The following is a 19,718-nucleotide window of genomic DNA, read 5'->3' as shown; positions in this document are numbered from 1 at the left end:
TTGTCCATGGCAGTATACACTGTTCCTACTATTACTGTGTTCTCCCTCCATTTTTCTTTTGTGATTGTCTTGGTTACCAAACTAAACAAAGGGAATGCATTATTTTATATTTTTAAGATGCCTAGTTGGGGACAGGAGGCAAAGCCTTTATATTACTAAGTTAAATTAGTATATAACAATGATATTTAGATATGATGTTGGACTGAATTGAATACTTTTTGAAAACACAGATGATTTGTATGCCTTATGAAAACAATGCCTCTGTATTATGAAGGATGGAAGTTCAGTATGTTTATGTTTGCCTGGAGTCTGTTGCATTATTTTAAGTGATGTTTTGATCTAAATGACGTGCCTAACAGCCTCTAAAATATTGCAAATCTGCAAAGAAAAACCAGCAGTTGCTAGCATATCGTATTGAAAATCATACTAGAAAGAATAATACCAGGTTCTAACAGCTACATTTCGATTCCATTAGGACATATTCTCATTGGTGTTTGGTCTGTTCTGTAAGAAATCATTATGGTGGGAGTGACTGATGGACTTTCCATATTGCTGCTATGCATACTGCAAAGTATCACCTTTGTTTTAGTGTCTTGATTTGTGGAATAAGTGTAAATCATCAGGGAATTACTGAAGCCTTAGCCCTTCTTATTGAATATCCCTAGAGATATGGTTTTACGATTCAGAAGTCCGTGTTAATTATGAGTTTATTAGACTTCTGAGAGATTTGAGTTACAGAACACAGTATATAAAGTGCAGTAGAGGCTTTTTTTAGTCCCATTGTGGTTTGTGTTTGTTTACTGAACATATCTAAAGAATTAAAATTAAATGCTGCAATTTGCCATTTGAAATGGTTTAGGGATGTATGATTTTGGAACTGAAGGCAATTTTTAATGATTTGCATTTGTAAACTCGCAGTCCTCTGAGTTCTGACAGTTAAAATAAAGCATGTTCTTGATTAAGCAGATTTAAACTGATTTAAATCTGTGTGTACCTGATTTTCAGCATGCTTTTGTCGTGATGTGCCTGGTTTTGGAATACGAATTCCTTTAAAAACCTTTGGATTCCATCTAAAAACTTGTAAAGATATGCAAAGAAACCCTGTCCTGTTTCCACATAAGCAAGTGGAAAGATTGCCTTTGTTTCATTGGGGCAAATATTTCCCTTTTTGAAAGATCTGTCTTAACTTTCTAAATATTTCAATCAAATGTTGTAGTAATTAATTCCATATGGATTAGCATATTTGTATTAATTACTAATATCTAGGAGGAGGGGGAGTTAATGCTTTTGTCTCCAAGTATTCTGAATATGCTGTTGAATAAAAACTTAAATTGTTGATGACATTAGTCTTCCAAATTTTTTTTCCAGAATATACTAATATCTTAGTATTCTGGTTGCTGTATAATTCAAATTGATCTTTTGTAGCACCAGCATTGTCTTTAAAAGACATAACTTCAGTATTCTGGTATTTCTTGCTGTAGAATTTCTTCAGTGCTTATTTGAAGGCTGTTCTGTAGGTTTTCTCATTAGACTTGAAACCCAGCTACACTGATGTTAGGATGCAACCACTCTACAGCTTGTGTCCTTTTGCTATTTCATATGTCATCCCTTTGCCACAGCTGAGAGGATGGGGATTCATAATTCATGTAACTATGTAGTGCAATCAACACAAGCATTTAAAGGTAGGGGTTGGTTGGTTGGTTTGTTTGTTTTCCTTTAGTATTTTCATAGGTCACAGCGTTGTTTCCTACACGTTGTAACTGAGGGACAGCTGAGTTTTAAATTTATCAGCTCAACTGTTAGGTGATTATGACTGATCATTGTATTTCAGCTACAAAGCCTAAGCAGTCCTTTCAAGCAGAGACACCAGGAGACCTTGGTTACCTCTGCAACAGCATTTTGGCTTTTTTACTTTCTCCAAAGTGTAATACTGAGTTGTGCAATCTGTCTATCAAGACAAAAATATGAACTGGTTGAGCAGAATCAGAGTTCTTTTTGCTGTTTTCCAAGTGCACTGGTGTGTGTGTGTGTGTGTGTGCCTTTTGGAACCTAAAATCTTCATAGGCCACAGGAGGGCAGCAAAATCTGCTTGGATAAGAAACTCTACCTGGGTGGATGGAGCTGAGCTCTGCAACTAAGGAATCGGTTTGGAGAAAATGCTTTTTATGGGGCAGTTCTCAGCTCAGTTACCTCTAATCCCCAAATTTGGGACCATCTATTGGAAAATGTGATTTGAAACAATTTCTTCCTTCAAATTAGTTGGTGATTTAACAGTTGACATATTCATTGGGTTGGAGGAGGACCTTAAAGCAGTAATTGCAGAGTCCATTGTGCTAGGTGCTATATAAACATGTAGCAGAGTAATGTTGTCTGCCTTCAATGTTCTCAAGTCTAAGAAAAGAGGTAACAGCTGATCAGGGAGTGTTGGAGATGGAAAGTTATCAGCTCAGCTTCTGCAGGAGTTTTATATTCGTTGGAATAAAGGAAAATGCTGGAAAGATATTTGTAAGAGAATGAGGAGCTCAGTAGAAATTTCTGGGATTTTTTCCCTGGCACGTAGGTAACAACATGAGAAGAATTGTGCAAGTGATCAATTAAAAACCGGTCATTTGTTTTTCTTTTTTTTGTAGCAGCACTCTGCGCACATGAGAATGTGTGACTTTCTTCATTAGGAGGGGAGGTCAGCAGACAGAATGTGAAAGAGCTGTCTAGCCTATGTAAATGTTTGAAAACGTTCCCCAGAAACAAGTAAAAAAAATATTCTCTCTGTTAATTGAACCTGTCACAGCTTCTTTTCCTGGTATAATATTTCTTTCAAAAAAGGAAATGTAGGCACTGGGAAGTTACAGAGAAGTTAAGGTGAGAAGATTAGCTAAACATGAGAAAGAAAGTATTGTTTCTGTGCTTGGGCACAGGAAAAACTGCAGCCCAGAGAAAAACTGAAACTGAGCCTGATTTTTCCTCTTCCTTGGTGACAAAGTACTGCAAATGTATTAATGGAGTTTATATGTTATTCTCACTTAGGTTTACTGACATTCACTCATTTTTTTCTGGAAATAGGGTCTTTAAAAACTTTGTTATTGATTTGGGAGGGAAGTAGGAGATATTAGCTGCAAGTTGAAATACCTCAAAAATTATTTGCATTGTCTTTTTTGTAATAGTCTTTGGAGAACCCATTAGATTATTTGTAGATTATTTGTGAAAATTAATTCAACCTGTGTTTTTAGCTTAGAGTTTCTTATTTTACTGCGTTACTGAAACTCTATTCTATCCTACTTTGTATTGAATATCCTTAAGGAGTTATTTTTAAGACTACTGCTTGTTTCCAGAGTTTGTGATTGCTGAGGTTTTATGTCAATTCATAAATTATCATAATAAATAAACAGGAGTTTATTTTGTGGTTATTAAATTTTCCTTCAGAAACGCAGGCAAGCGTGTTTTGAACAACCTTATTTTGCAGTGTCACTTTTGCACGTTGAGGAGATGGAACTGCTTCTTTGTAATGTAAAAAACATAGCACTGTTGAGATACTGTCAAGTTTTGTGCAGCACTAGTGAATTTGTATAAGCTCTTTATTGACATTTTATAAAGAGTTTATGAATCGCAACATATTTCATCCAGGCAATACAATAGGCTTGTGTATATAAAACATACTTTGAAACTAATGTTTCTGCTTGTGTGAACTCTTAAAGGTCAGCATTGTACAAGTCGCTGCATAGACCTTTTTTTTCCATCCCCCAATCTTTGTTGCAAATTTGAGGTACAGATTTTGTTTGCAATCCATAAATCATTCGTAACAAAACATGACATGAGAATTTTTTCTGTTGAAGTTACTTACGGTTGCCATCTGCACTTTCAGTGCTTTTTAGATTTCCATGTTAAGAACCATGAATGTATTTCTTGATTTGGATACAATTCTACATTGGATAAAATCAGAAGTTTCATTTTAACTCTTCCTGAAAGTGAGTTCTTAGGCCACAGTTGTGGCCAGAAGTTTCAAGGAAGACAGCGCTGCTATGTTTAAGAAAAAACCCCACAAACCTAATAGTGTAAGAAGGAAAACCAAGAGCAACAAAACCAGTAAAATTATTTTGTTATGAGTGATTCATAATCTGTTCTGAGTAGCCTGATACTTTCAGAGCTATTAATTGCACGAAGGAAAGGCCACACTACTGTATGTTTAGTGTTTTTGAGAAGATGGTATTAATCATTTTGTATTTGAAATGCATCTTCTCCAGATGGCCTGGAATAGCTTCTGAAAAGTTAATTTTTGGTGCATGTCTCATGTCAAATTTCTGGCATCTTACCATAGCAATATTCACGTCACAGGAATTCACATCCTTTAGAAACTTTTAAAGTATAGAAGAACAAAGGTAAGTAGGAAATTCAACTGTTCGTAGAATTATCTTGTTAAGTGGAGAAGAATCGGAGAACAATCTCCATATTAAAGTCAGTCAAATCTAATCTGAAGCAATAAAATTTGTCCCCTGTTCTTGTGAAACATTAATCTGACAATCCAGAGATAACAGAGAGAGATATGACGCTTTATTTCAGTTTGTGCCAGGAGGTTAATTTAAAACTTTTGCGAATCCGTCATATAGTCGTTAGTCTTTGTGTTGATGTTTAAATTGCTTAGGTAATGTGAGTAAATCAGTTGATAGTATTCATTTAGTCATTCCATCAGCACTCTCTACCTGAAATTTTCTAATGTGTCTGATTGGTGAAGCGCTCTTAAATCTGCTTAAATGCTCTTGCAAAGAAAAAACCCGCACTCCTAAACTTCTGGTTTATACAAACACTCCTTGCTGTCCTAGGCTTTGTACCTGGTATTTTGAAGGCTGCACTAAAAGTTAGCTCAGGTTGCAAATGATTCTCGGCTGTATCTTCCTTTCTGTATCCTTCATCAGTTAAAGGCTTTGGGAAATAGTGGTCTGTGTCATGGACTTTCATGGGCTGGCATTTTGTGCTGCATCCTGGATGGGTTCACGTGTTTCAGTGGAAGTTCAGTGAGACCTAACTGGCCAAGATCTCGAGGGAAAAGCACGGTGCTGTTACTTGCAGCATGACAGACTTATTTTGTGCAAGAAATAAGGCAATTTGTAGATGTAATACCTTGAATCATGCCTCATCTCGCCATTGTGTTTCATAGTAATGTTAAGTATGTTTTGCTTGAAATTGTATTTATCTATCTATATCATTCTTATGTTTCTGTATCATCAACAGAAAGTGCTTGTGTATGTGTTGCCACTTCTCAAAATGCATGTTTCAATATTGTGAATAGGGGTTTGCTGTTTGTAGCTTATTTTTCCCTCATACAGGGGAAGGAATGTAACTAAATCTTTGTTCAGAAGCAGTAACTTGGAAAATGAACCAGGGTATCAAATATACATAGGTAAGCTGGAGAAACCTGACATGCTGCACAAGAGAACTTTTGTGGACTTTAATGACAAATTGGACAGTCGTATGGATAAATTTCTAAACATTTTTCATATTTTGATGGTTTGGGCTTGTTTTGACTTGTATTCTTTTGAACTTGTCAACTGTAATAGGCAGAAGTATTGTTTTTATTTTTAACAAGTTTCATATTACTGCTATAAACCTAAGCGTGAAATGATTTGTATTTTTGTTTACAATGCTCTTTAGAGGTTGTTGCAGTATCTATATTCCTCCACATTCTGTCAACATGTTTCTTTCTTTTTGGTGAGTACATTTTCAAATTCTCTGGCTAGATCCTTTGGTGGATTTTCTTTTTTTAAATAGGTGCACTAAGTAGTGTGAAGAATGGAGAATTTTTATTTTCAGAAACAGGAGTTAACAGTTTGCCCGAAGTCTGTCGTTCACCAAAGATGGCTCTTCACGGCTGCTGATGTTACTTGTTGAGTGGAAATGAATTATTTTGATTCTGAAATCGGGAAAAGAGAGGAAAAGCAAAGTTTGTTCTGCAATGAGAAGTTAAACCATTTTTTGTTGTTAGTAGTCTGCTGTGAAGAGTGTCCTCTAGACCCTGAAAAAGCTTACTGTTATAGTTAGCAAAATGGAAAAAGGGATGAAGCAACAATGCTAACACTGAAAAATGTTTGTTTAGTTATATTTATTTAGTTCTATATTGTTTGTTCTGGTGCTATGTGTCTTCCTGAATGCATGACTTTTTATAAAGAAAAGAGCAGTATGTTGCTGCAGAACAATGCAGGTAAATAAGAGAGGCTGCCTCAGGCTTGTCACCGTGACCTTAGTCAGGAATGGCTTTGCTGTGACTTCTTCACTTCCAGTTTGTGAATATTTGCTTATTTTGAGCTTTCTAATCATAGTAGGCATCTGTTGGTCTGCAGAGGTGTAAGGTCAGGGACTTTTCTGTTGTTTGTATTCCTGTAGTACTTAAGTTTCTCAACAGAAGCAATGGTTTCCCTGCCAGCTCTCTTTGCAGTACAAATCTGCTCTGAATTACACACTGGTGTGCTACTGTATCTGTGACAAATTAGCACACGATTTGGAACTTGTGCCTAGATACTGCTATGCTAACAGTGAAAGGATACCTGAAACCTGACTTGGCTTGCAAACAGTGCTATAGAGAAAATGTTATCTAAATTAAAGCTTTTCAGTACAAGTTGAATGTAATAAATAAATAAATAAATAAGTGAAGTGGAGGGTGTGCAGAATTAGAAGTGTTATTTGAGCCCTAAGGGTGATACCAAAACAACACTTTGCAATGTGAGGAAGCAGCATTTTTGGTCTAGTAGTAGTAGCACCGAAGCATGATTTAGAAACTCGTTTAGCTTCCACCTGACCTAGAATCCTTTCTTGTGCTTTATAATATATGTGCCCGTAGTTAGAGTCCTTGTCCCAGAAGAACCTGCTGTCTGGAGAATATGTCCATTGTTCTTCCTAGAAGAGTCTGATTGCCCTTTCTTCCATATATTGAATTGTACTTTGATTTCACTTGGTTTGTTTCCAGAGTAATTTCCCAAGGAAGAATATATAAGGATGTAGAAATCAGCAAAGAGTTGTAGGTATCTTCGTTTTCTAATATTTTTTCATGTGGTTTCTCTCAGTTTACCTGATCAAAAAATATGAAAGCCAACATAAATGGGTATATAGCAATACTTCAGGATTGTTGGTGTCCCTGTATTCTGTAGCATACTTTTTGAGCAGAATCTATTGCTGTACAGTTTTTGTGAAGCATTACCATAATCTCTTCACTATGCTCTCATCTGTTTTTGAAAGATTGGAAATGATTTCTTAACTAATCTGTTTCTCTAAAAACAAAACAAAGCAAAAACCAAAAAATAAAATTGGAGTGGAGACAGCACAGTTCTTAATCCTATTTTCTATGCTATTAAAAAAAAACCATCTGCCAAATGGATTACTTTCCATCTTATCTGCAGCACGTATTTGACATTCCTCTGCTTGTGCTTGTTACCGGATGCTTGGCCCAGTTGTGATCCCACTTGATGCACATTGGATTTATAAGTTCTCTGTAACTTATTTTGGATGACATTAAGTAAGATGTGATGCAGAAAATAAAACGTACCTTCAGTCAAGCTTTCTTGACATTTTGGATCTTAATTGCTTTGTAAACAAAGGTTAGATTGTTCTTTCTATATTCGAGTCCTCAATTTTTTTTCTAGTTTCATGGCTAATCCATGCACTTTACATTTCCGTGTTTTTAACTGTGGTATTAAGACTACAGCCACAGTTGATTCTTGCTTTTAGGGAGCAAGTAAAACATATGGCAGAGATTATGAATGTTGAACTCCTATGCGAGCCATAACATCAGAAATTTTGTTTAAAGTTTCGTAGCTGTGGCAATGGTAAAGAGGAGAGCTGAAATTTCCTGCAGTGACTTTCTGCAGAACAGACTGATGGTTTGTAGATTCAACTTCATCTGGTTTTGTGTCAAGTTTGAAATGTGCAGGTCTATACATACGTATCTGTTTATGATTTTATTATCAGGGACATGAGCAGATTTTGCGCTATATTTTTTATGAAGGTCCTGCAAGGATAAGTTAATCTCTAATAATTAGGCAATATATCTAGTTCAAGGCGTTTTATGAACGCAGAACTTTTTTTGCATAAGTTGTTCATTGTTTTGATAAATACTATAGGGAAATACTTGCTTAAAAACCAGTAGTTCCTTAAGGCAGTTAAAAAGATATAAGGAAACTTCCTTTTTTAAAAAAATGAATTTAATTTTTATGGTGACTTGTAGAGCTTATTCTTCCTTGCTGCAACCCTGTGTGTAGTTTCTTTAAATGTAGGAGTATTCTTCTTGAGGTGAAAACTGAGTGACAAGAGCTTCAGCATAATCACAGCTTTAGTTTTATGTTGTTGATGAAGGTGATTCTATTAGATATCACAGACTGGTTGGGGTTGGAAGGGACCTCTGGAGATCATCCAGTCCAACCCACCTGCTCAAGCAGGGTCACCAGAGCAGGTCACACAGGAAGGTGTCCAGGCAGGTTTGAATGTCTCCAGAGAAGGAGACTCCACAACCTCTTTGGGCAGCCTGGGCCAGGGCTCCATCACCCTCAAAGGAAAGAAGTTTTCCTCATTCAGATGGAACCTCCTGTGTTTCAGTCTGTGCCCATTGCCCCTCATCCTGTCTTTTGGCAACACTGAAAGGAGTCCAGTCCCATCCTCTGCTACTGTGCAATATACACAAAGCTAAATAAATAAATTTCAAGACTATTTAACCTGTTCTTTCGGTTTTGTTGTTACAAATATGCTGCATAGTCAAGTGCTCCATACTGCATTAATTTCCCATTTGATTTAATTTGTCTGTCTGTTAGAGGGCGACAGCAAACATTCCTTGGTTAGAAGAGTAATGAGCAGTGGTATAATTATTGTTTTTCATCAATATGCGATGACTGTGATTGCTTGCCTGAGAAAATAAAAACTTAATAATTTTATATATAAAGGAAGACATTTTAAGGAAGAAGTAATGCTAAAGTGGCTTAACTTTTGTGTGTTATCCATATGTTTTGAGCAGTTAAATAACTTCAAAAATAATATCTTTTCTACTTTTATGTAGTGATTTTTTTGAGTGTCTTCATTTGTAAATGATGCAAAGCATTCCTACAGTTGGTTATCAGAAATATGTATGTTTATGTATGCTAGAATAGATTTTATCTTTAAGAACTATTAGCTGGGATGTTGCTTAGCAGATGCACTGGCAGGTTTCTCAGAAACGTATTGCTATAAAGTATATAAACTATTCGTTTTTTTTTTTCTGTGCTGGACATCCCCTATTACAATTTATTAGGTGGGGAAGAGCTCTATAGCCACAGATACTTGGGCACCTATTAGGTCAATTTCTGCATCAGCATTAAATGATGATAATACACTAAAAGTATCTGCATGCTTTCCAGCACCACAACTCTGTCCACAGATGATGTTGAGGAAGGAAAAAGAATTCTATGAGATGATCGTTGCAGTAGAAGGGCACATGGCACTTAAATGGGTTACTAAGGGACCTGTGGTATTTACACGCTTGGGGTCTTTAAAGACCTGGCAAGACCTGACCAAGGCTTGACGTAGCTCTAACTGGAGCAGGAGCTTGTACCACAGTATCTCCAGAGGTCTTATCCAAAAAAGCATCGCTATGATGATTTGTTTGGCTGTTTTTTTTAATATCAGAGATAATTTTCTACACAACTCCATGCAAATATTTGCCTGTTGTTTAAAAGTCTTAGGTTTATGTTCTATACTATTCTTGAACTACCTCATGTTTTTACTATTTTCTTGTGCTTACTCATGTATTTTTCATTAAGGCAGATGTTTCAATGAACCTGCTTTCTGGCAATTAGTAGGATGTATATTTCCTTTTTAAGTTTCTGAAGGCAGATGTTTCTTTAGCCTGAGTCTTTGTTTAGTTGACTGAGCTGATTAATTTTTCCGGAAAATTGTTAATAATTTTTCATGTCTGTTGGCTTCAGATCAATTTCTGAAATATTTATGGGAATTCAACAAGCTGTTTGAATGACTTCAGTCCATGCTACCCAAATTTTCCGTCTCTTTCCAACCCCTCAAAGCTGCTTGTCTCATTTTGTCCAAGTATAATTGTCCAGTAATTTTAATTGTTACAGTAATTAAAATATACTGGGGAGACAAAGGAGAGAAATGCGCCGTTTTCCCTTTTGTAAAGACCTCAGTGTTGACATGAGGAGCAGGAAGATACTACCTACATTTAATCCTCTAAATTAATTAATGCAGAGTTTTCATGCGGTTGGTACGTTTATGGATGTCCTTACTGTTTAGTTAGATGACCCTAAGGATGCTGGTAGATTGTACAGTAAACAGAAGCGATGTGTAAAGTTAAGCTGGAAGTACAGCTGTTTGTCCTGCCACCAGCTGTTTGGAGTTGCTTGCTATGGAAAGGCCAAATGAATCAAGTCTTTGTTGCCTAATACTCTTTACATGTAAAACGTAGAGTACTGGGCTGCTGCCCACAGTTTCATCAACTTTTTTTTTTTCCATTTAAATCCTGGTCACTGTTTCAAAGTGGTTGAAGAGATTTATGGGTTTTCTTGGCTATTTGCTTTCATAAACTGTGTAAGAATAATACAAAAGGCCACCCAGCAAAAAGCTGCTTAAGACACAAGTAAAAGGAGCTCTTTTTGTTATTAGAACCATCGATTAGGCCACGAGTGCCCATTGTAATGGAAACTCAATTTTTGCCTCTGCGTTGGGTTTCACGAAGATGAGTTAACCTGTGACAATCTTTGCAAGCTTGAGTACTTTTATTCCTAATAATATCAGTAAAGAAAAACTCTCTTGCTCTTTTGTCAAGGGCATGTACGTTCGTAGTGAAGAACTGTATGCACGATTAGGTTTTCAGTGGTGTTTCCGTGCTGATTTTACATTGCATTAGCCGGAATTAAAATATTTTCTATCTTTAGGCAGCTTTCTGAATTGATACATCCAAATTGTCTCTAATCGATATTTTATATTTGTTCTGAAAGTCTTCTTGGAATGTATTTATTTGTGAATAAATGCTATATAGCAAAAGCTGACACTTCTGTATTATCTGAGAGGCATTTCCCCTTATGTGTAGTCCTTCAGAAATGTGCTAAAACATGTTGAAATTTTACTACATTTTATAAACTTGATATATAATGTTATTGTCTGCATGTTCCATGTTTTCTGACCCATCATGAAAAATTTCTATTTATGGCAGGTTTTTTTAACTTTGCAATCTTTCCATCATAACTTGTGCAGTCAAGTAGCATTTGTTTGTAATGGGTGACGATTGTTATGAAGTATGATCCAAATGATCACACTAATTTTTTTATTAATGGAAAAAAGCAGATATTTATCTTGTTATTTTCATTGATTTGTCTTCCACTGAATTAGAAGTATTTTGTGGTAATTATAGTCAGTTTGTGCTTTACCTAATTTTGAAGGATTTGAATGGTCGATTTGCATTACTGACAATGAAAAGGACCAGGTGGAACAGGGGCATTCAACAAAATGCCCTGATTCTATTTGTGTGAATAAATAACATATCTATTACATCTCTAAAGATGATGGGAGTACCAGTTGACTGTCTTAATGAATACATTTGTTGTGAAGCCTGTTTGTTTTTTTCATAGTAGTAAATGTCAGAATTGCTTAGCAATTGGTCTGGTTTTACATAGTTAGAGCTCCTCAAAGCCAAAGCCAAGAATACTTTGGGTTCTGACCCAAATTGGTTACCCAGAACATGATAAACATAAGAAATTAATAGTGTGTAACTGTACTTGGCTGTCTTGTGCTGCTGCAAAATCTGTCATATGTACTTCTTATAATGAAAGTGAATTATATAATGCAATTCTTGAGGTTATACAAACTTAAATGCTGATTATCAATGGGAGACTGGTAAGCTGGCAGATGCAGATACTGACCTTCAGCTTTAGAGATTCAAAGAGCGCTTAGCCAAAGCCAGTGGCTCACTTCAAAACTGTATAGAAAACATCCTACTTAGCTAGCTATTCCAAGGAATTAATTATGCATACTGGCTAAACTGCAGTTCATCTTGATGCCTCCCCACCTCCCAATTTTGCTAAGAAATTTAATTAGAAAAAATAAGAAATGAAAGGAAAACAGTTAAGTCATAAAGCAGTTACTATTACTGAATTAAAACCTTATGATGGAGTTGTGTAATTCCTATATTTCCTATGAACTCTGGAATGTTTTTTCAGCCCTTTTAACTAACATAAACCACATGTATACCAGATACACTCATTTTATACAGTAAAATTGATCGAATTGACTGAAATTTTCATGAACTCCTAATTTATCGAGGATCACGCTATAAGTGTATGCTAATTGCAGTGTATATCAGACAAGGTAGAAATCTGTAACCTTAGCCAGAATGCCTGGTTTTGAAAGTCATATCCAGCCATTCTGAAATGATGTGGTTATTTGCATATTAAAATGTCAGTGAATTATGGATCAGTCATCAAACCCTTTGCAGTGCGGAATTTAATTTTTGTAATGTTTGAAATGTAGGATGAAATTCCTTTTCATCAGGGTACGTGTAAAGTGAAGCTGTAAGTACTGTTGTTTGTCCGGCCGCCAGCTGTTCAGGGCCAAATGAATCATGTCTGTCTTCTAAGCCAGTTTTTCTCTTTCTAAATTATTAATTCAGGCTTTCTCACTCTTATTGATAAGCAAAGCAGAGACAGGAATAATCCAAATTATTACTATACCTAATATTTAATATTTTTTTTGCTTATTTTGAGGCTGGTGAGAATGAATGAGATTATATACATCAGAAAGTGTCTTTTGGTCTTTCCTTCACCTACTGGTGACTGCACCTTATTGTATAGAGCCAGTTAGCTCTTTTCCTTAAAAGTCCAGGTATAGATATTCAGCACAGAGAGCTCAGGAAGGGAAATGGGCTATGTTCTGCATGTGCTGTGAACGGGCTGCCTCTCAGCTACCAAGAGTTGGTCCCCTGGAGGCAAGATCCTGCTGAACTGCTTGGGCATGAAAGACAGGGGCTTCTGGCCCTCGTTCCGAACTCAACAGGGGCCCGTCTCTGGTTCATGCTGTGGAAGGACGTCTCCTGTTTCTGCAAGAGATAACTGCTTTTAGCCCCTGGTGAGCACTGAGTTTAGCAGGAATTAGCTATTCCCCTTTCCCCACTAGCCAGTAGCTGTCAGTCCATGTATTGGGCTTGTGAGAGGCAAGAACCACATGCTTCTTGTTTTGTTGTCAGGTGGTGATGTCTTCATTGGAAGGAATCTTGCAGAAAGTGAGCAGTCCCTACCTCCCAAGCCTGGAATTTGCAGAGATTTGGTATAATATTTTGCATAGGTAAAGCAGCACAACTCTTGGAGTTGGAGGCCTCTTTCCACATTAGCACAGCAGAGGTTGCTTTTCCTTTGCCTTTATTCTTCACCAGAAGTTTTGCCGTCTTTCACTTTTTAAGGTTTGTATTGATGTGTCTCCCTCCTCACGTCTTACTCAAACACTTTTCTATAAGTGAGAGATGGGTTTGGGCACATAAGGGGTGGAAAATAAAGGCAAACGGATTGATACTTCTGCTGTAAAGCTGTTGCAAACCTGTCTGCTGTGCTGTGTTTGCTCTGGCACCTGCTCTTTCAGCAAGATATTTAGCATTACAGGCAGTAAGAATGTTTGATATCTTCCTTGAAATCCCATGATTGAATAGTATTGCCTGTTTTTATTTTCAAATAATTCCCTAAACTCTGGGATTTTGGAAAAATAGCTTGAAAATATGAATCTCAAAGGCTTCAGAATGAGAAAGATGCACAGAAATTGCAATTAGCTTAACTGTGTAGTAGCTCAGAATTTTGGAACTAATGTTGTGTTTTCAGAGAGGTGGTTATACTAAAGATTTTGCTGCCGGCAATATTAAAATGTGAAAAACTTAGATGAGCATGGTTCTAACAGGTCCATACTAGTGGATAACACTTGTTAATTTGAGTGCATGTAGAGGCTTCATAATCTAATTACGATTTTTTAAAAATAGTGTAAATACTAGATTAGATGTGTAAAAATTGTTAGCTCTTTGTGCCCGCATTGCTTTTTGTTGACTATTCAGATTATGAGTTTTGAAGATGAGCAATTCAAAACCAAATCCTCTAATACAAGAAAGTAAGCAGGCCAAATTCCTGCTTAGGTTGTCAAAGGTCCATTTTCATAGCTATCTGGACTTTGTAGACTACACCAAGATAGTGTATGTGAGAGAAAGGGATTTTTATACCTGAAGTGCTAACGGTATTTTTGCAAATCTTGCTCTGTTGCTTACGTCCATGATAAAGTGGGATATTTCATGATAGGATTAATGCATTAAAATTCTGATGCAGAAGAAGGGAAATATGTATACAATCAGAGCCAGATTTTTTTTTCCCTTTGACCAAACTCAGTTACTTTTGAAATTAAATCAATGGGAAAATTGTTTTAAGAGGAAATCAAATTAAGCCAATGCAGGAAATCCAGGCTGAAAAGAAATGAGACACTGGCATATTTCTAGTGTACCTATATTATATTAACTAATGCTGAATATCTACGTTGTTTTTACTTAAAATGTAATACTTCAATATATATATAGGTTAAATATATATATACACATATGTGGTTAAAAGGGCAAGTCCATACTGAATTTTGTCACGACAAAAACTGTTTATGGTTTTATTGTGCTTTTGGAAAGCCCATTTTTCTGGTATTAGCTGAACCTGAAATTTTATCCAGTTTTGATCAGGAGTTGTGTCTCTGCTTCCTTCTTGCTGTTTGTGCTTGCTGCTGTCACCCACTAGTTCTGGACCTGCAATGTCACACGAGTAGGCTCATAGCACAGTAGGCTCATACCACGTATCTTGAAAAGTGTTGCTTTTGTTTGTTTGTGTTTTGTTTTGTGATTTTTCTCAGAACAATGCAGTGATAATTCTATCTGAGTTAGTTGAATTTGATTAATTATTTGTAAAGTGAAATGTTATTTAGAATAAAATATAATACAAAATAATACATTTTCATGATAGAGATTTAGACAGTAAACTGTATAATAAATGCAATTGATGATGATTTGAATTGCTTTTTTTAGTAAACAGGAAACTTCGCTAATTTGTAGGTTTTCTTCTAAACTACTTCTCAGTACTAGGAAAAATTATTTTTAATAGACAAAGTTAATGAATTTAGTAGAAAACTGGAGCGTGCTTATAGTCAAATAAAAAATGGTGCTCCAAGTAGGAAATACATTAATATTTCAGAGAACATTAGGATTGGTTGGTACACTTAAACCTTCATGAAAACTGATTTAAGAGAGATCAGTACCTTTTTTCTTAGTGTAAGGATGAGCTCATGAATATTTTTACAGTCAATATCTGTGTCAAACTCTGCTCCCTGAACAAGCAAAAAGAATATTAAATGGATCCATTAGCATTCTGTTAGCCCCACAGAGACAAAATACATCTTTACAAATATGTAAATGCTGACTAACCTATTCCTTATATCTGAAGCAACCGTATGTTAGACTTTACCAACCATATTTGAAAGGAATTAATAGTTTTCCCCTTTCTGGTAGTGTTACAGATGTGATGGACAGCCAGGCTTTGCAACACAAGAGTAGTTGCTTTGAGAAGTACCTCCTTGCACATACAGTCATTCAAATAAAGAGGGCTGCTTATTGTGAAAACTTAACATTGGCAGGAGAAAGAGTACAACTTTTAAAAACAAGATGCTTAAGTATAACGTATAGATAGAGTAAATAAGGATTTATTTTGGCAGCCTTACTGTGAATGGATCTGAGTTCTGTGTCTGGGCGTGATTCATAGGTTTGGGATATCATCAGGCTAGAGCTTACACCAATTTGATTACTTTATGTTAAGTTTATACGAGTCTGTTCCTAAAGGTACATTAACAGCAACAAGTGGAAAGTAAATTTTTAAATACGCTAAAGGTACAGAGAAAGCTCTCCTAAATATTTGTGAATTTAGCTTAAAGTAGATTTTGGATGCCCGAGTGTTCCAGACAGCTTTTAGTCTCAGCCATGAATTTCATTTGCAATGCTTTGCTGTTTCCCATTTGAAAATATCAGTGTTGAGAACTGCTGATCACTACTGGATCATTTTTCTCTGTCACCCCCAGGAAAGATGTCTAGAGACCGAGCTCTGAGGAAGCAGCAGCAATTGAACAATTTGGTAGCAGCGGTGACAAAGCTTGCTAAGCCTGGAGATGTGATCGTGGATTTTTGCAGTGGAGGGGTAATGTATATTTTAATTTACATTATGTAATTTCTTTTAGCTTTTATCTTTGGCAGTTCCAGGTGGTTGCTGCCACAAATCAAAGCCAAAGTACAAATGTTGTAATTTTAGCTGTTTTCAAAGGTTCTGTCACTGGTTAGGGATGCTTATCATGTAACGAGTCAACAACACAGGACACTGAAAAGTGACTCAGATTTTGTTGGTTTTGTTTTTGCAGGGTCACGTTGGAATTGTTCTTGCTCACATGATGCCGTCCTGTCAGGTAAATTCTAAATAAAAATTATAGATGGTATGAGATTTCGGTCTCTGATAATGATCTTAAAAAGGTGTGTGTGTGTAGTGAGAATAAATATGAAGACACAGTTGTCTCAGCAGGGGACTTAGATTTGAAACATGCACATTGTTAGCACAGTCCCAAATGTTTGTGGTGCTTTCCTGAGAAAACATAAGTTATAGGAAAATATACAATATTTGCAAACTGATTGATATGGGCGAGTATTAAATGCTTTCCATTGCTGCTGGTTTTCCTGCTAATAATTTTGAAGATCTGCCACAAGTAATTTAGAAGTTTTCTCAATTAAACTACAAATTTTTGTGCTTATTGACTGTGTTGTACTTTGATTTCTCGGTATTATTTTGCCTTACTTTCTCCTATGTATGAAATCTAGGTGGTGCTCATAGAAAATAAGGAGTTGTCTCTGGTCCGTGCTAAAGACAGAAGTGATGAACTAGGTTTAAACAACATTTGGTTCATTCAAGCAAATTTAGACTATTTTAACGGGACTTTTAACATTGGGGTAAGTGATCATAACTTTTCCACTTCAAAACTTCAGTGTCTGGTTAATAGTTCTTAAAACAAGTAAAGTATCAGAGAGAAGAATACTCTGTAGGTCCTTACAGACAGGTATTTTTGATGCTATGAGAAGCTCCTTTCTTATATTAATCTGTATTAAGTTTTCTATTTATGATTTGTTGCAAATTGGCATGGCTTTTGTATTACATGAGTGAAGAAAGAAGTGTCTGCCCTAATCAAATACAAAAATATGAGTGCTGCCTCATGTTGAGGAAAAAGTGGGGTAGATGAGGAAGTAACTATTATATTCCATGATAACCTAATAGCTGTGATATTAAGAATCTATTTCTAGTGTTAAAGTAGTTTTTGTTGTTGTTGTTAAATTCATATGAGTAGAAAACTTTAATTGTGAATTTAGTTTCTTATTAATTTTTAATGTTCTGCTTGAGCCAGAAATATTTGTAACCATGATAGTTCAGTTGATGATTAATGATTGCTCAGCTGAGCTTGCATCAAGCAGTCTGCAAAAAAAAAAGGCTTTGTTTTAATCTGTATCTGAGAGCAACGGTTGCTGTACCTTGAAAAACAACTTTGAACCCTGAAATCTGAGCTTTGCAGTTTTAAACCTTTTTCCTAAATTTACAGTGAACAAAAAGCAAAGAAAACAACGCAAATTTACAAATCCACACCACTGCCTAAAATGTCAAATGTGCTTCAAAAATGCCCTTAGTTTAATGAAAACATAGAGCAGTGTGTATGCACCAGGCCTGTTCTTCGAGCTAGTATTGAGAGGAGAGAGCTGCTTGCCTTTTCTTGCGATGTATTGAGTACAGCAATAATTTGCCTTTCTGGAGAAGAACATAAAGAATTGGGGTGCAACCTGTGCGTTGGCCAAACACACATCAATGCTTGCACAATAAGCTGTTGTGTTTGAATGACATTCTAGTTTTAGTTTGAAAGCACATCAATAAGAAAAAGAAAGAAAAGAATAAGGAGGGGGTTGATGGAAACAGGAGGGCAAGTTGTATTTGATGCTTTCTCCCCCACAGTGTTTGTCTCCTGAAGTTTTTACTCAACGCCTTACGATCAAATGATCAAAATTTATGGGTAAAGGTTGTCTTTTAAATGTGGTCTTCATGTGTATCTGTTACTTCTCTTGTTGCTAAGTCAAAATACAGTTTTGAAGTAGTTCTTTGTATTTCTAAGTCTTTTTTGCTTGACAAGAACTTTTGACTAATCACCACAGTAGTTTTTCTTTTAATATTTTTCTGGAGCTTCATTTTTAATTTATTTGGTATCACAATGCAGTGTACCTACCTTTTGAGTTCATTTGGTGAGTGACTCTTGTTCAGTGTTGATGGTTCCATTGTTAACAGAATGGACCATAAATTTTCGTCAGGTACGAAGGAGAGGAAGAAACAGGAATTAAGGACTAGGCCTTTGGCATAACAGCTTTCATTGCAAAAACTTCCTCATATATTTAAGTAACTCAGTCAACCAAAAAATGCTGCAAGGGGATTGTATTTAGAATATTGCTATAAAGAATTTGCTTGTTCGTTTGTTTGTTTTTAACACTCAGGTGGCTCTGCATGCATGTGGTGTGGCAACAGACATGGTGATTGAACACTGCATCAAGGCACGGGCAGCCTTTGTCATCTCCCCCTGTTGTTATGGCTTCATTCAGAACACAGTGAAGTTTAAATATCCACAAAGGTAAACTAAAGCTAACAAAATAAGCTTTAAAGTATCAACTTAAGAAAATACTGAGATTGTAGAGTTAATCAATTGAAGATCATTGCAATGTCTAGGCTCCGTTGGTTCACAATTCTGATGCAACTGTTTCCTCCTGTTTCTCTTTGCAATCCTGTCCTGAAAGGGAGACAGACTGGTAATTTCTGGGTTATTTTTCTTCTGGATTTATCTACTCATACTTCAGAAGACTTTACACCATCCACATAGTAGATACAGTATGTGGGAATCTATGTAATATGCTGACCTTCTACCTTGAAATCACAAAGTTAATAGAAAACTCATGAAAATTACTGTAAGAAGGGGAATTGACATTTTAATGTTGGAGAAAGATGTAAGCAATCAGCTTAAAGAAATGGGTCTGCTTTATACCACAGTTCACTGCTTGTGAAACGCTCTGATTTATTCCCAAGTAGACAAGCTCTCCTGTATTTCAGTTCATATTTTAAATGCTTTTTCAATTGACTGCGTAGATATTTTGTATTCTTCAAATCTGTCGTGTTGGAGATACTTACGTATTTTTAGGCTTGAGAATTTTAACGCATTTGATATAAATAAAATGTAAAGGGTAAGCATAAAGCGTCAGAAGAGGCCAACAGCTTTCTGAGGCAGAACTAGGTGGATTGTGGTGTTCTTTTGGATTTTTTTTTTCATAAAGCTGAGCTTTGCATTTTGAATGTCCAAGATGAATCAGATTTAATTATACTAGGAATTGCAACATTGTCTTAGATATATATTTGCTAAAATAAGAAACTGAAACTTGCTGGCTTAAAAGGAATCAACAAATCTAAAAAAAATCTTATGCGTTCATGTTAAATATTTTTTGTGTTTTCCTGTAATATCGAAGGCTACTCTCAGAGAAGTGCATGGCAAGCAAATATTTAGAATTTGTCAGTTTGATAAACTTTGCACTAACAATGTTTCTTAGTCAATTTGATTCTTCCATCCCGTTTTGTGTGTCCCTTTTTGTT

At 35.9% G+C, this 19,718-nt stretch overlaps 1 protein-coding gene and 1 long non-coding RNA gene across 6 annotated transcripts in view; one reads left to right on the top strand and one right to left on the bottom strand.

The window, feature by feature from the left end:
• Window positions 1-19,718, top strand: part of GSTCD (glutathione S-transferase C-terminal domain containing) — a 51,663-nt gene that overhangs the window by 22,200 nt on the left and 9,745 nt on the right. For all 5 annotated transcript variants that reach the window (XM_065062804.1, XM_021282954.2, XM_065062805.1 and 2 more), the window contains 4 exons: window positions 16,090-16,205; window positions 16,423-16,467; window positions 16,874-17,002; window positions 18,578-18,711. In XM_065062804.1, coding sequence (XP_064918876.1) covers window positions 16,090-16,205; window positions 16,423-16,467; window positions 16,874-17,002; window positions 18,578-18,711 — 424 coding nt within the window. The remainder of the gene's footprint in view (window positions 1-16,089; window positions 16,206-16,422; window positions 16,468-16,873; window positions 17,003-18,577; window positions 18,712-19,718) is intronic.
• Window positions 14,635-18,583, bottom strand: LOC110356306 (uncharacterized). Its single transcript, XR_002409423.2, has 3 exons — window positions 18,316-18,583; window positions 15,277-15,345; window positions 14,635-14,770 (listed from the first exon to the last, which is right to left on the bottom strand). It is a non-coding gene; the product is annotated as an uncharacterized LOC110356306 (long non-coding RNA).

This window comes from Columba livia, chromosome 4 (genome assembly GCF_036013475.1).
Source record: "Columba livia isolate bColLiv1 breed racing homer chromosome 4, bColLiv1.pat.W.v2, whole genome shotgun sequence".
Taxonomy (NCBI): domain Eukaryota; kingdom Metazoa; phylum Chordata; class Aves; order Columbiformes; family Columbidae; genus Columba; species Columba livia.
Note: the sequence above shows the minus strand (reverse complement) of the source record. Positions and strands in the feature narration are given on the sequence as shown.